Here is a 12,635-nt window from a genome sequence, read left to right on the forward strand (position 1 = left end):
CCATTTTTGTGGCCTAATGGCACAAAATCCAAGTGCCTTAAAATGTTGTGTGGTTGCAAATGTACACTTGCACAAGTGCTATAATAAGTTCTGAGAAATTAAATGATGAGTTGCACACACCATTCTTTGGTTCCATTCAGGGGTGTAACTACAGAGGAAGCAGAGGCTGCGGTTGCAGGGGGGCCCAGTAAGGCCCTAATTAATGAGTGACTTCAATATGTCTTGGTAGAACAGGTCAACTAACCGGTGTTCTGGGGCTATACATTGCATTTTCTCTGAAGGCAAGTAACATCTAGTTACACAATTGGTTCCACTGATTAGGGTTGGATTAGGGTTGAAGGCAATTCTACCTACCTTGGTTTGCAGCTGCTGAGTCTCATTTACATGGTCCTGATAGCTGGCCTGCATGCGTGCTTGCAATGCATTGATCTCCTGTTCGCGAGTCACCAGCTGCTCCTTAAATTTGGTCTGCTCCGTTTTAGCCCTGGACTTCTCACTCTGCAGTTCCTGCATAGAACATACACCAGTGAATAAATTGGCTTATGGCAAGCTATCATCATACGGGGATTCTAGCACAATAAAAATGATTCCTACTGACCATGTGTTCAAATCGATCATTTGCTGTCACTTCATACAAAATCAGAAATGCAAAATATGTAGCCACAAACATTTATAGTAAATAGCAAACATTTAATCACTGTTGGCAACATAGCCCCCACTTTCCCTGGACACAGCCATCACCTGCAGCAGGTATTATTTTTATTTTTTTGCTGGCCTGCAGACCATTAAATGATGACTCATTTTTTACTATTAACCAATCTGCTTATTATAAAAAGAAAACAAAAATGCTTTCTCTAATTTGGAACATTTGTTTTATTATTACAAAGAAAAAAGGAAATCATTTTTTTAAATTATTTCATTAAAATGGAGTCTATGGGAAATGGCCTTCCTGTACTTTAGAGCTTTCTGGATAACGGGATTACGGATAACAAATCTAATACCTGTATTTAATTTTTAGGTTTACAATCAGAAAAGGCACTGAGAGGGAGTATGGTGGTACAGATAGCAGCACTCTCTGGCGGAAGGGTGCTATTAAAGAGATACTGACACCAGAAATTAAACCTTTTTTACATCTATCATAACATTGTCTTTGCATGAGTTTTATAATTTTGCCAAAAAAGTATTTCCTGATGCTTTTCCATTCCTTATCTAATCCCCCATGTTCTTCTATGAGGGGGCAGCCATATTTGTGCAGCAGGAGTCCGTTAGCATTAGAAGCTATACCTGACAGGCTGAAAAGGGACAGTCAGGTTGGCAAAACAGTCAGGTTTAGGAACTTCAAGTAACAATTACATACAAAACCAGCCCTAACAGTGAAAAATGATCAACGTGACCTATAGGTAACATTTTATGTAGATTCACAATTTGAAAAGTCATTTTTTTCGTGTCAGTATCACTTTAAGTTAATTCCAAATGGGGAAACAGCTTGTATATTCATTACAAGTCTGTGTGGGTTTCCTCTGGGTGCACCAGATTCTTCCTAAACTACAAAAACATACAAACAGGTTAACTGGCTCCTGATGGAATTGATCCTAGTGCGTGTGTGTTAAGGGCTTTCAACTATAAGCTCCACTGTGGCATGGAATGATAGAAACCATCTCTGTACAGAGTTTCAAAATATATGTCAGTTATATTTAAATAAGGGGCTAATAATAACTTACCTTGTTAACTTCCATGAACTTTTCCTTATAAGAGTTGGTCTTTTCATGCTGGGCCAACAGTAACTTCTCCTTCTCCTCCACCACCCGTTTAAGAGCTGCCACTGGATCTCCTTTTTGAGTTGCCTATGAATAATATTAATCATTTTGTTAGATAAGACATACTTGCATAACTTTAATACTGAAAATCTGACACTGACAATCCCTTGAGATGGTTGCCAAATTAGTATCACATGTTCACAAAATCAGATTTAAAATAATAAATCACAATAAATACTGCATTATGTATGATCGACTGTGTAGAAGAACATAGGGAAAAAAAACTCAGTCAGATGAAGGAAGGCCTGAATCGGTCTGGCAACTCTGGAAGGGTCACCAACCATTTGGGGTTTTGCTGAGCTACCACCATTAATGTGGGGATAGTCTTAAAAAGCTCTTGTGATATAATATGGGTGCGGTTTGAAGTGGGTCCACAATTCAGGCTAGAAAAATCCTGGCCCTCTGTACCACAGAAGTTGGACAGCACTGAACTATAAGACCTAAGCCTAACGAGTAAGGAGAGGCAAAAAGGGAGTAGAACAATCATAAGACTGACATACAAACAATGTATTTAGTATTCTTATTCTCTCATTGTGCCACATAAAAGCTTTTAGAATTTATGTTCATATTAAACAGATGTTTATGTTTTAACCCCACCCTAAGTAGTGGGAAGACCACAATAAACTACAAAATAAAACCAGACACACACATATTATATATATATATATATATATATATATATATACATACACACACATTTTTGTTCAGTTTCATGAATATGTTGTTTTTACCAGTGTCCTGAAGCATTAGGGCCTGCCCTGTACTTAATACCTAGCATAGAGCAGGAGGTAAGGACAGGGCCTCACTGTGGCCTGGGCCTCTGCCACCCCCTAATTTTCATATCTGACTAAAGCAAAAGTTAGGGAATGGGTAGGGTATAGGGAGGGATGACTGTCAAATCGAGGCAGCATTGTATTGTGGGGGTAGCCACATGTCTCTTCAGTCTGAAACAAAACACAGAGACCTGCAGCAATTCTGTGAAAGGTGTTGTGCAAAGAGACTAGGGTTGCCATCTTTGCTGCTCATAAACTATGGGCAGGGAGGCAGATCGTGATATCACTGGGCGGGGCAATGATGTCACTGGGGCGGCTTTCTTATGTTACAGTGGGTGGGGCTATAATATGAAAATCACCGATTGGCCAATTGTTGTGTCAACCTTGGAGAATCCTGTCCGGTTTTGACCCGGACAGCCCTACCAAAAACTGGCCAGGTCAAAACAGACAGGTGGCAACCATAAAAGAGACATATTGCACACTGCCTTAGAGGTCAAAAATATCCCCTAGTGTTTGTAAGATACCAACATAGACTCAAGTGCTGGTAAAGTATGGTCACATTTAAGTTTTTGTAGAAACATGGTAAAAAAAATGTTCAATGTGCATATATGTGTATGGATAACATAATAAATGGGAAGATCTGATCGGATGTTGAAGGTTACTGGAATAGGGCAAATTTGTTAGATATGACAACATGTGGCAAACAGATTTGGAAACACAGTACCGTTTGCCAAGTATCCTGCATGATGCCATATTTTTCTGCCAGTATTTCAATCAGCTTCTGAGCTTCTCCTTTGCTGAAACACATTGATTGGATGGTAGGAACCAGGGTCTTGTATGGAATATAAACTGCACCTTCACATTCCTCTGCACCTGTTGTAAAATAAAGGGCAATGTAATTCAGCGGAGATACACTTCTCAATATGGAAAATAAAACCCACCACATTGTAGTTTGGTTAAAAAAAAATGTACATTATTTTTAAAACCTTAGTTTTCCTGTTTGCAATGAAAGCTTTGCTTCCTAAGTATATGTATTGGTTTTCTTGTTAAGAACAAGTGATGATTCCTGCTTTTTGGCAACATTCCAGATACAATTATAACTGCAGCACCATCAATCATTACCCATGAACTCAAACAGGAAGAAGCACTGCTGGACCAAAACAAGGGATCCAAAAGGAAAAAAAAATATAACCAAAAATAGCACAAAATTCAACTTAAAACAACATTTTAGCAGAAAAAATCTGAATTCTAAGAAAGAATATGGTGTTGGATTTCTTTATAATACCTATTAAAAACAAAAACTAATATTACTTAAAGGAGCAGAAAAGGTCCAATTACTGTGGAGTGCCCCCCCCCCCCCAGTTATTGCAATCACTTAGCTGATACCCCGGGTGCTCCTGTTAGCAGAAAACTGCCCCGACCTGGGGTATATTCGAGCTAGCAACCCACTTCCTACTTCTCTGTTCACATGGGTGACATGCACAGTAGAGTGAAACGCAAAACTTTACCAAAAAAGCAGTTTTTTTCAGGCCAGGATTTTAAAGAAAGGAGAGGATCAGCACTGGAGCACTGCCCTGGGGTACCAACTAAGGTATTACACACACCTTAAAAAAAACTATTTATAATACATTACTGTGCCTGCCCAACCCCAGGGAAGAGAAGACAGAAGAGGAAGATGATGTGTTGAATGAAGTTTTCTGCTAACAGAAACACCGTCACAAGGATTCAGGTTAAAGATAATAATGACTGGGGAGTGCCTAACATTTGGCTGATTTCACCTTAAAAAGGTTCTCATTAAGTTTTGACTTTTGAAAGTTGAAATTTCATATTTATTTTTCCATCTACACTAAGGGGCTGATTTACTTACCCACGAACGGGTCGAATGGAGTCCGATTGCGTTTTTTTCGTAATGATCGGTACTTTGCGATTTTTTCGTATGTTTTGCGATTTTTTCGGATTCTGTACGAATTTTTCGGATCCAATACGATTTTTGCGTAAAAACGCGAGTTTTCCTATCCATTACGAAAGTTGCGTAAAAAGTTGCGCATTTTGCGTAGCGTTAAAACTTACGCGAAAAGTTGCGCGAAAAATTCGTACAGAATCCGAAAAAATCGCAAAACATACGAAAAAGTCGCAAAATGTTTGTTTTCAAGTCGGAACTTTTCCAATTCGGGTCGGATTCGTGGGTTAGTAAATCAGCCCCTAAGTCTGCTCCAACTGATAAAGACGGCTCTCAAAGTCAAAACTTGGGTGACTTGCCCTTCTTGTGTCATGCAAGGTTCCCACAGACATTAAATCTTAAAGCAATTAAGGATATCACAAGTAAAGAGAGTAATCAAAGCGTTGTCATTCAAACACTCACACATACTGATGTGCCCATTGGTTTCAATGGATCTTGGCAGGATTGAGCTCCCAGATTGGCAACATGGGTTGTGCCTCTCATGCCTTTGGCTTTAATGAAATCTGCCTGTTACTTTGCCCAGAGAGTGTATTTCAGTCCAAAAACTGAAGTATTTTTTGGGCCATATCAACCCCATGAGAGGCTGGGGCCTTTGAAGTAAATGGAATGAGACACAGGTGGTGACTGGCAGTATTCCGACATTAGTTACTCTGCAGTTAGTCTGATGTTCATGCAGGTATGGGACTTGTTAACCAGAATGCTTGGGACCTGGGGTTTTCCAGATAAGGGGACTTTTCGTAATTTGGATCTATATACTTTAAGTCCACTAAAAAATGTAATGTAAACACTAAATAAACCCAATAGACTTGTTTGCCTCCAATAGGGATTCATTATATCTTACTTGGAATCAAGTACAAGGTACTGTTTTATTATTGCAGAGAAAAAGGAATTCAATTTAAAAAAAATTAAATTACTTGATTAAAATAAAAGTATATTGGATGGCATTCCTGTAATTTAGAGTCTTCTAGATAATGGGTTTCCGGATAACAGATTACCTACCTGTATTGTTATTAATCACCTACCCTTTGAATAAGCCTCTCTCTCCAACCAGGGATTTTATTCAGTATTCCGAGAGCAGACTCAGTACCTCTAGCAACTAGAAAATGGTTTGGTAAGTAACCTTTCCCCTCCCCCCACCCCCAAAATAAAACAATGAGATCATTTTTGAAACATTCATATAGCATAAGGCAAGATGTTCCCTTTTATGGGGCATGATGACGAAAAAATGAAAAACGCGTTGACAAGTGGTGGGGGGGCAGGGGAATAAAAGCAACAGACGCAGAGGAAACCTGTTCCCAATTCTAAAAGTGCTTTCATCTGTTTAAAAGTGGAATATGCATCGTCAGATTCTCTAGTGCCCATATGTTTGTATTGTCCTGATCAAGTTCTGATCCTGATCAAGTACCCTTGAAGTGTAAAGTTTTTTCAGAAAATAAAAATAAAATGCACCCACAAGGGAAAAACAAATATACAACATGGTCTTCATCTACTTAGGGGACTTACATTGCTAGACGAAGAGCAGATACAATTGGGTTCCCAGAACATGTCGCTGCATCCATGATTTACAGCACATAGAGAAAGCGCCATGCAGCAGGCCTGTTTGGGAAGCAATACATCTCCAGCACAGTCATGTCTTTCCCTGCTGCTTCCCCACAAACATCTTAATAGCTTCCACGTCCCCACAGAGATCTGAAACTGATGCAAGCCCTAAAGCAGCTCTCTGCAAAATATTTCAAAGGACCCTTGGATATTTGTAACATTTTCAGAATCACAATACACAGTAATCTCTGAAAAAAAATCACCAAAGGTATAGTAAAAGGCACAGCATCCACCTATATACATCATCACTCAACAAGAGCGAAATAAATAGGAAGCAAGTTGTATTCTATGTCCTTATTTCTTTTATTATAAAGTGCAAACTGATTATTTTTGCACCCCTATTGCCTTCCCTTTCATCCCAATATAATTAGGAGAGTTTAATACAACATATGAGCTCTGTATAAACAAACCTCTCCCTACCTTTTGCTGTAATATGTTTCAGGGTTAAAAGAGGAGCAAGTTATACATGCTCATGCTCCATAGACTTTAAAAACTACAGGGCATTTAGTGAGCAAAAGCAGCTGGCACTGTTGGAGATGGTTCAGCAGATGCAAAAAAATATGGTAGCTCCAGTCCCAGCTCTTAAGAAGAAAATATGCTAGAAGCTATGCATTCAGCCCTTACTGCGGAGGCCCAATGGAGTGAATGGGGGCCTGCCACAAAGGGTAAATTTTGAGAAGATGGCGAAATGCGCTTTTAGATACCTCAGGGAGGCAGTGTTTGCAACAAACACTTATCAGGTGTCCTACGTATTCTGAAATGTTTGCAAACTGACTGACACAAAAATGTTTAATTTAATCTATAACCCTGTTATAAAGCAAGGAGACCCAGGACAAATAACGGAGCAGAAAGATGGCCTTGATCCCAAATATTTTGAAAACCACTATTTTAAGGGAAAATAAACAGAGTTTGTTTTAATTCACTTCTAGACACTGTGGTTTCATCCAGACGCTTCCTAAATAACCAGCAGTAGTTAGGTGGGGCCTGGTGGTTTATTCTGCCAACCTTTCCGAAAACAATTCCACTCACACGCATTATAAATACAGGGAAGGTATAATTGGAACATGAGACACGCTTCTCTGGCATCTTCGCTTTCAACTGCAGTCTTTGTGGATCAGTTCACAACTTGGCTGTCTGCTAGTCCAAAATGGGTGAGCCAAATTGTATAAAGATATTTACTCTATCACTGGGAAACTATTCTATTTTGCTCACTCAAAATAACAATCAGTAATGAATTTGCCTTCCAAGAACCTAAACACTACCTCTGGCAAGCAAACTGACTCCACGTAAGGAAAATACAGCAACAAGGGATACCAGCTGCAATGAATTTATCAATGGCAGATGTACCATTGGTACAGCAGGGGAAGGCGAACTGCAAGTAGACCTTTTAAGGCCCAGGTGACTGCTGGCTATTAAATATCCAAATAAAATACATTTATAATACAATAATAAATCTTTCTTCAATCGCTGACGTTGCCTTGCAAGAAAAATTCGGATGACTTCGGAAAACCAAAGCGGCGTGTGTGCTATCCCACCAGCGATTAAGGGCTCTGGCACACAGGGAGATTAGTCGCCTGCGATAAATCGACCCTTGTCGTGGGAGACTAATCTCCCCGAAATGCCATACGCGGCGGCGCGATTTCCCCGAAATCACTGAAGTTTCTTCTCAAGGCACTGCGTATGGCATCCCACCGGCGATTTACATTCTCGCCGGTGGGATGGCATTTTGAGAAGATTATTCACCTGCAATAGTAAAGATTTATCGTGGGTGACTAATGTCTTCGTGTGCCACTGCCCTAAAAGAAAAGGCAACACTGCGGGAGAGGCTTTGTTGACTCTCAATTTCCTTCACCGATGATCTAAATGAGAAAGTCATAGTTTGTAGGCTAGGACATTGTTCAGCTGGAACTACAATGACCTCCGGCCACACTGTAATTACAACAAAGCGACTTGTGGGTAGTATCATGGGCTACTTATGTGATTACCTACTGGTGTTTTATAACCACAGTAAGGGCAGTGGCAGATGGGTAGATAAGTCGCCCGCGTCAAATCTTCGTTGTCGTGGGCGACTAATCTCCCCGTAATGCCATCCCAGTGGCTAGAATGTAAATCACTGGTGAGATGGCATATGCGTCGCTGCAATGTCCCGAAGTCGTCCAAAATTTCCTCTCAAGACAACTTCGGCCAACTTCAGGACATTGCAGCGACCATATGCCATCCCACCAGTGATTTACATTCCAGCCGGTGGGATGGTGTTGCGGGGAGATTTGTCGTCTATGGTAACAAGGGACACGTGTGTCCTAATCTGTAGGCGCAAGAAGGGAATCCTGTAATTACCACCTGGTCTGGATGTGGCAGATGCTCCAGGGTTACTTTTTTTTTTGTATTTCAACAAATCTTTATTGAATTACAATTTAGTTACAGCATTGTTATCTCGTAAAAGTAGAATATGTACAGATACCCTTAGATATGGATAGTGAACTATATAGGAAGAAGAAGAAGAAGGGGAAACCGGAAAAGAGGGGAAGGAGGAGGAACAATCAACCGTAGTGGAGGCGATGCTCAAGAGGATCCAAGGGGAGGAGAGAGGGAGGGGAGAAGAAGAGAAGCAGAAAAAAAAAGAACTACACAGCATTTTCAAGGTAAGTAACAATATGATAATATTGCATTAACTCGGTATGGCATGGCGATACGCACTATAGTGGTCATAGACTATTATGAGAGTTTAGATAAGAGAGCTAAAGGCTGCCAACACAAAACAAACTCCTGTTCTTTCTCATGTATAGAAGAGGTAATTTCTTCCATTGTGTATATCTCATTCATGACTACAAACCATTCTTCTACAGTAGGGGGATTTTCATCTCTCCAGTGTCTGGGGATAAGAATCTTAGCTGCAAGAAGCATTTGTAATAAAAGACTGTGTTTAAAGATAAATTCAGGTGCATCCGTATGATGCAGTAGGATTAATTGAGGAGTTAGTGTTGTTTGGCAACCCAATATCTCTTGGCAGATTGATTGTATACTATTCCAAAAATGTGATAATATTGGGCGTGTAAACCAGATATGTGTGAGGGACCCCTGTGCAGAGTTACATCTCCAGCAAGTATCATTCGCTAGTAGGTGCATTCGACAAAGTTGGAGTGGGGTTCTGTACCATTTCGAGAGTATTTTATAGGAATTTTCTTGATATCTATTGCTGATCTCGCTATGAGCCTGAAAATTTTCCCCCATTCTTTTTCATGCAGATCTAGTTGAAGTTGCTCCAGGGTTACATTGTGTCAAAAAGTGCAGTCAATTCGGAGGCAGGAAAGACAGAGGGACACTGAGAGAAACAACACATTAGTTCAAGGAGGGCATTCATTGCATGGAAGTCTGGGCTATTGCAATTCCTCTTGTGGTCATAAATGACCCCTACTGTTTCAAGTACTTATCTTGAGAAACAGGAAAAGGTGATGTACCGTGTTAGCCAGGCAAAAATGGTACCCAGTCAAAAAGTGGCATCACCTTTATACCACTTTTGTTATTTTTTATTTCAAAAGGGTTACCCTGTAAACATCTCTGGAGAAAGAAATAGGCCTAATTTGCTGTGACTAAGCAGAATCACAATAAGAAAGTCACAATTAGAAAGCATATACTGACAAGTGAGATACAGCGACAGTGGATATGTGGGCATGTAGTTTCATGGTTCCCACTCCATTTAAGACAATGGGAAGGAATCAATAGCAATTGGGGGTGTTTTATAACCACAGTAACACTGTGAATCAATAATATGGCTTTGAAAGCCCTTTTGCTAATATACTGCTAATAGACATTGCACCTTGTTTAAAAAAAAGTGATCCTTATAACAAAGTAACTGCTACTTACAGCCCAGTAGGTAATTTTATTTAAATCATCTTGATTTTTAAAACAATTCCATTTTTGAACAGTGCTAACTTTGATGAATGAACGAGTAGCCTTCAACTTAGAGATGAAACCTAATCCATGAACAGAAACATTCAATCTAAAGTCTGGCCTGAGGAGCAAAATATTTTGACTAGGTGGCTCTTTGTTTGTTTGTTTAGCTAGCTGAGAAAGCTAAATATGTAGCTTAGCATGGGGTGAAGCTTCAGTTACGAACGTAAAGTGTGAACTGCTGCTACGTAATTAGTGTCATTGATGTAACACTGGCTGCTTGTATGTTTCTCTGACAAATGGGTCAAACCATTTCAAAGGCTGCCACACAGACACAGCAGGAGCTATGGTGGTTAAGTTACAACTCCTTTTCTAATAGGATTTACCTACCAGATTCCACCAGCACATCCCTCTGGAGTGTGGCATCAATAAAACTATACTATACAAAAAAAAAAAATGTAAAAAAGTAAATATAGAAAATGTTGTACTCACTAGTCATATATATATATATATATATATATATATATATATATATATATATTCTATTCACTATATTCTTATTACTGTTTGTTAAAGTGTATCTTTTGCATGTATTCATGTACACACACACACACACACACACACACATATATATATATATATATATATATATATATATATATACTGTATATATTCATATTTACAGATGCATGTGCTGTACAAAGGGAAAGGTCTTTACAGAAATTATATAACAATTCCTAAATTGGACTTATAAAGAGGTTTATGAGTAAGAAAAAGATATTTTTATCGAGGACAGTAACTGTTTTTAACAGAAAGTTTAGGCTTCCGCTGAAATCTCCATGTACAAATAGGTGAGATCACTTCTATCCGCATGGGTTGAAGAGAATAATGGAAGCATTCAGTGCACACACTTATGTTCCTCTCCACTGGAGATGGCATCATCAATGAATGAAGAATGAGACAGTGGTTCAACCAAGAGCAAGATGTGTGGCGTAAGCACTTAAAGGCTTAGGGTTGTCAAAATAAAAAAAAAAAAAAAACATATTTCGTTCTACATAGCTTTTTATATTTTATTATAAAAACCCAATTTCCATCATATACACTCAATCTAATTCAGATTTCCATCCTTTAGCAATTTAAACTAAAGAATGATGGGTTCTAGGAGCTGTGACACAGAACAAGGCGGCTACAGTTTATATGTGAGTTGTTCCTCATATACAACAACAGATAGGAGTGTATAAAGCACTCAAGTCCTTTCTAAGTCATGCCTATTGTCAGTAGTTCTATAATTCTTGAGTGCAGGTCACCATTGTATTTTACACCTGCATGTACGATTCAAGGCACTAAACCAGATGTGATCCCCCGGAAAATTATTATAACCCAAATAAAATGGGGAAAAAAACCCGGTGGGCCCTGACAGTGGCAGGAAAGTTAGTGCTGCAACTTGGAGGTATGCATTGTGGGGGGAGCAGTGTGGCTTGAAGGTATGTCTTGGGGAAGATGTGTGGTGGGGAGAATGCAATACTGTCAGAGGCCTCCGTGGCTATGGTGGAGGGGCCCTCGAGGTGGCAGCCCTGGTGGGGCCTGGACACCCAAGTCCAGCACTTAATTGCTGCATGCATTAATAGAGTAGGAGCCTCCTCAAATCCTCCTTAAGATTGTGCAGCAAGTGTGTGGCAAGAAGCTGAAGGCTAAAAAAAAAAAAAAAGAGAGATGTATTCATGGGTGACAAGGTCGGACTAGGCCAGCAGGGCAATGGGAGAAAACCCGGTGGGCCCTGCCCGCAGATCTCCCGACGCGTTTAAGGTAAGAATAAAAGCATGCACGCTCAGGGGGTTGGGCAGGCAGCAGGAGCCCCCAGGGGTGGAAGTTTGGTATCCCTGCACCCCCCAGATGGGGGAAACAAAGACCTGCTTCCACAGACCAAAGTTCTGTGTAGAGTATGAGTGCATTTAAAAAAAAAAAAAAAAAATATATATATATATATATATATATATATATATATATATGGTAGTTGCTACCATTTTTTTGCACTTTGCACCCTGCCCTGCAGTTTGTAAATGAGGCCCATAATCTGCAGCAATTTAGTTGCTACTAGTCTGTTACCATAGGGACATTAGTTGGGATCAAGTACAAGGCACTGACCTATTATTACAGAAAAAAGGAAATCACTTTAAAAAATTTCATTGAAATAGTGTCTATGGAACATGGCTTCCCGTAATTTGGAGTTTTCTGGATAATGGGTTTCTGTGTGATGGATCCTATACCTTTAATATGAATTAAAATAAAATGTGCAAAGACATCCTACAATGGTTTTACATATTTTCTTGCCATGGCACCAATTTCGCCAGTATGTGATGGAATGTGCCCTTTGCCTAGAAAGCAGAGGATACAGTTTCACGGATAACAAGAATGTTAATACGTTCCAGACACTGTCTCAGCTGTAATCACAGCCCGCAGCAATTTATCCTTGGCTCAATGATATTCCAGCAGTTCAGTGCAGCAGAAAGTCACGCCAGCCATGCCACATTAAGGGGACACAGGTCCAACATAAAATCTCAGTTCAAATATTCTTTTTAGTGATATGAAAGGCAA

The 12,635-nt window shown here is 39.7% G+C and overlaps 1 protein-coding gene across 6 annotated transcripts in view; it reads right to left on the reverse strand.

The window, feature by feature from the left end:
* Nucleotides 1-12,635, reverse strand: part of rrbp1 (ribosome binding protein 1) — a 42,774-nt gene that overhangs the window by 16,973 nt on the left and 13,166 nt on the right. For all 6 annotated transcript variants that reach the window (XM_031901636.1, XM_031901638.1, XM_012962874.3 and 3 more), the window contains 3 exon segments: nt 3,315-3,463; nt 1,722-1,844; nt 355-507 (listed from right to left, as the gene is read on the reverse strand). In XM_031901636.1, the coding sequence (XP_031757496.1) occupies nt 355-507; nt 1,722-1,844; nt 3,315-3,463 (425 nt within the window).

The sequence above is a fragment of the Xenopus tropicalis genome, chromosome 5, assembly GCF_000004195.4.
Source record: "Xenopus tropicalis strain Nigerian chromosome 5, UCB_Xtro_10.0, whole genome shotgun sequence".
NCBI lineage: Eukaryota > Metazoa > Chordata > Amphibia > Anura > Pipidae > Xenopus > Xenopus tropicalis.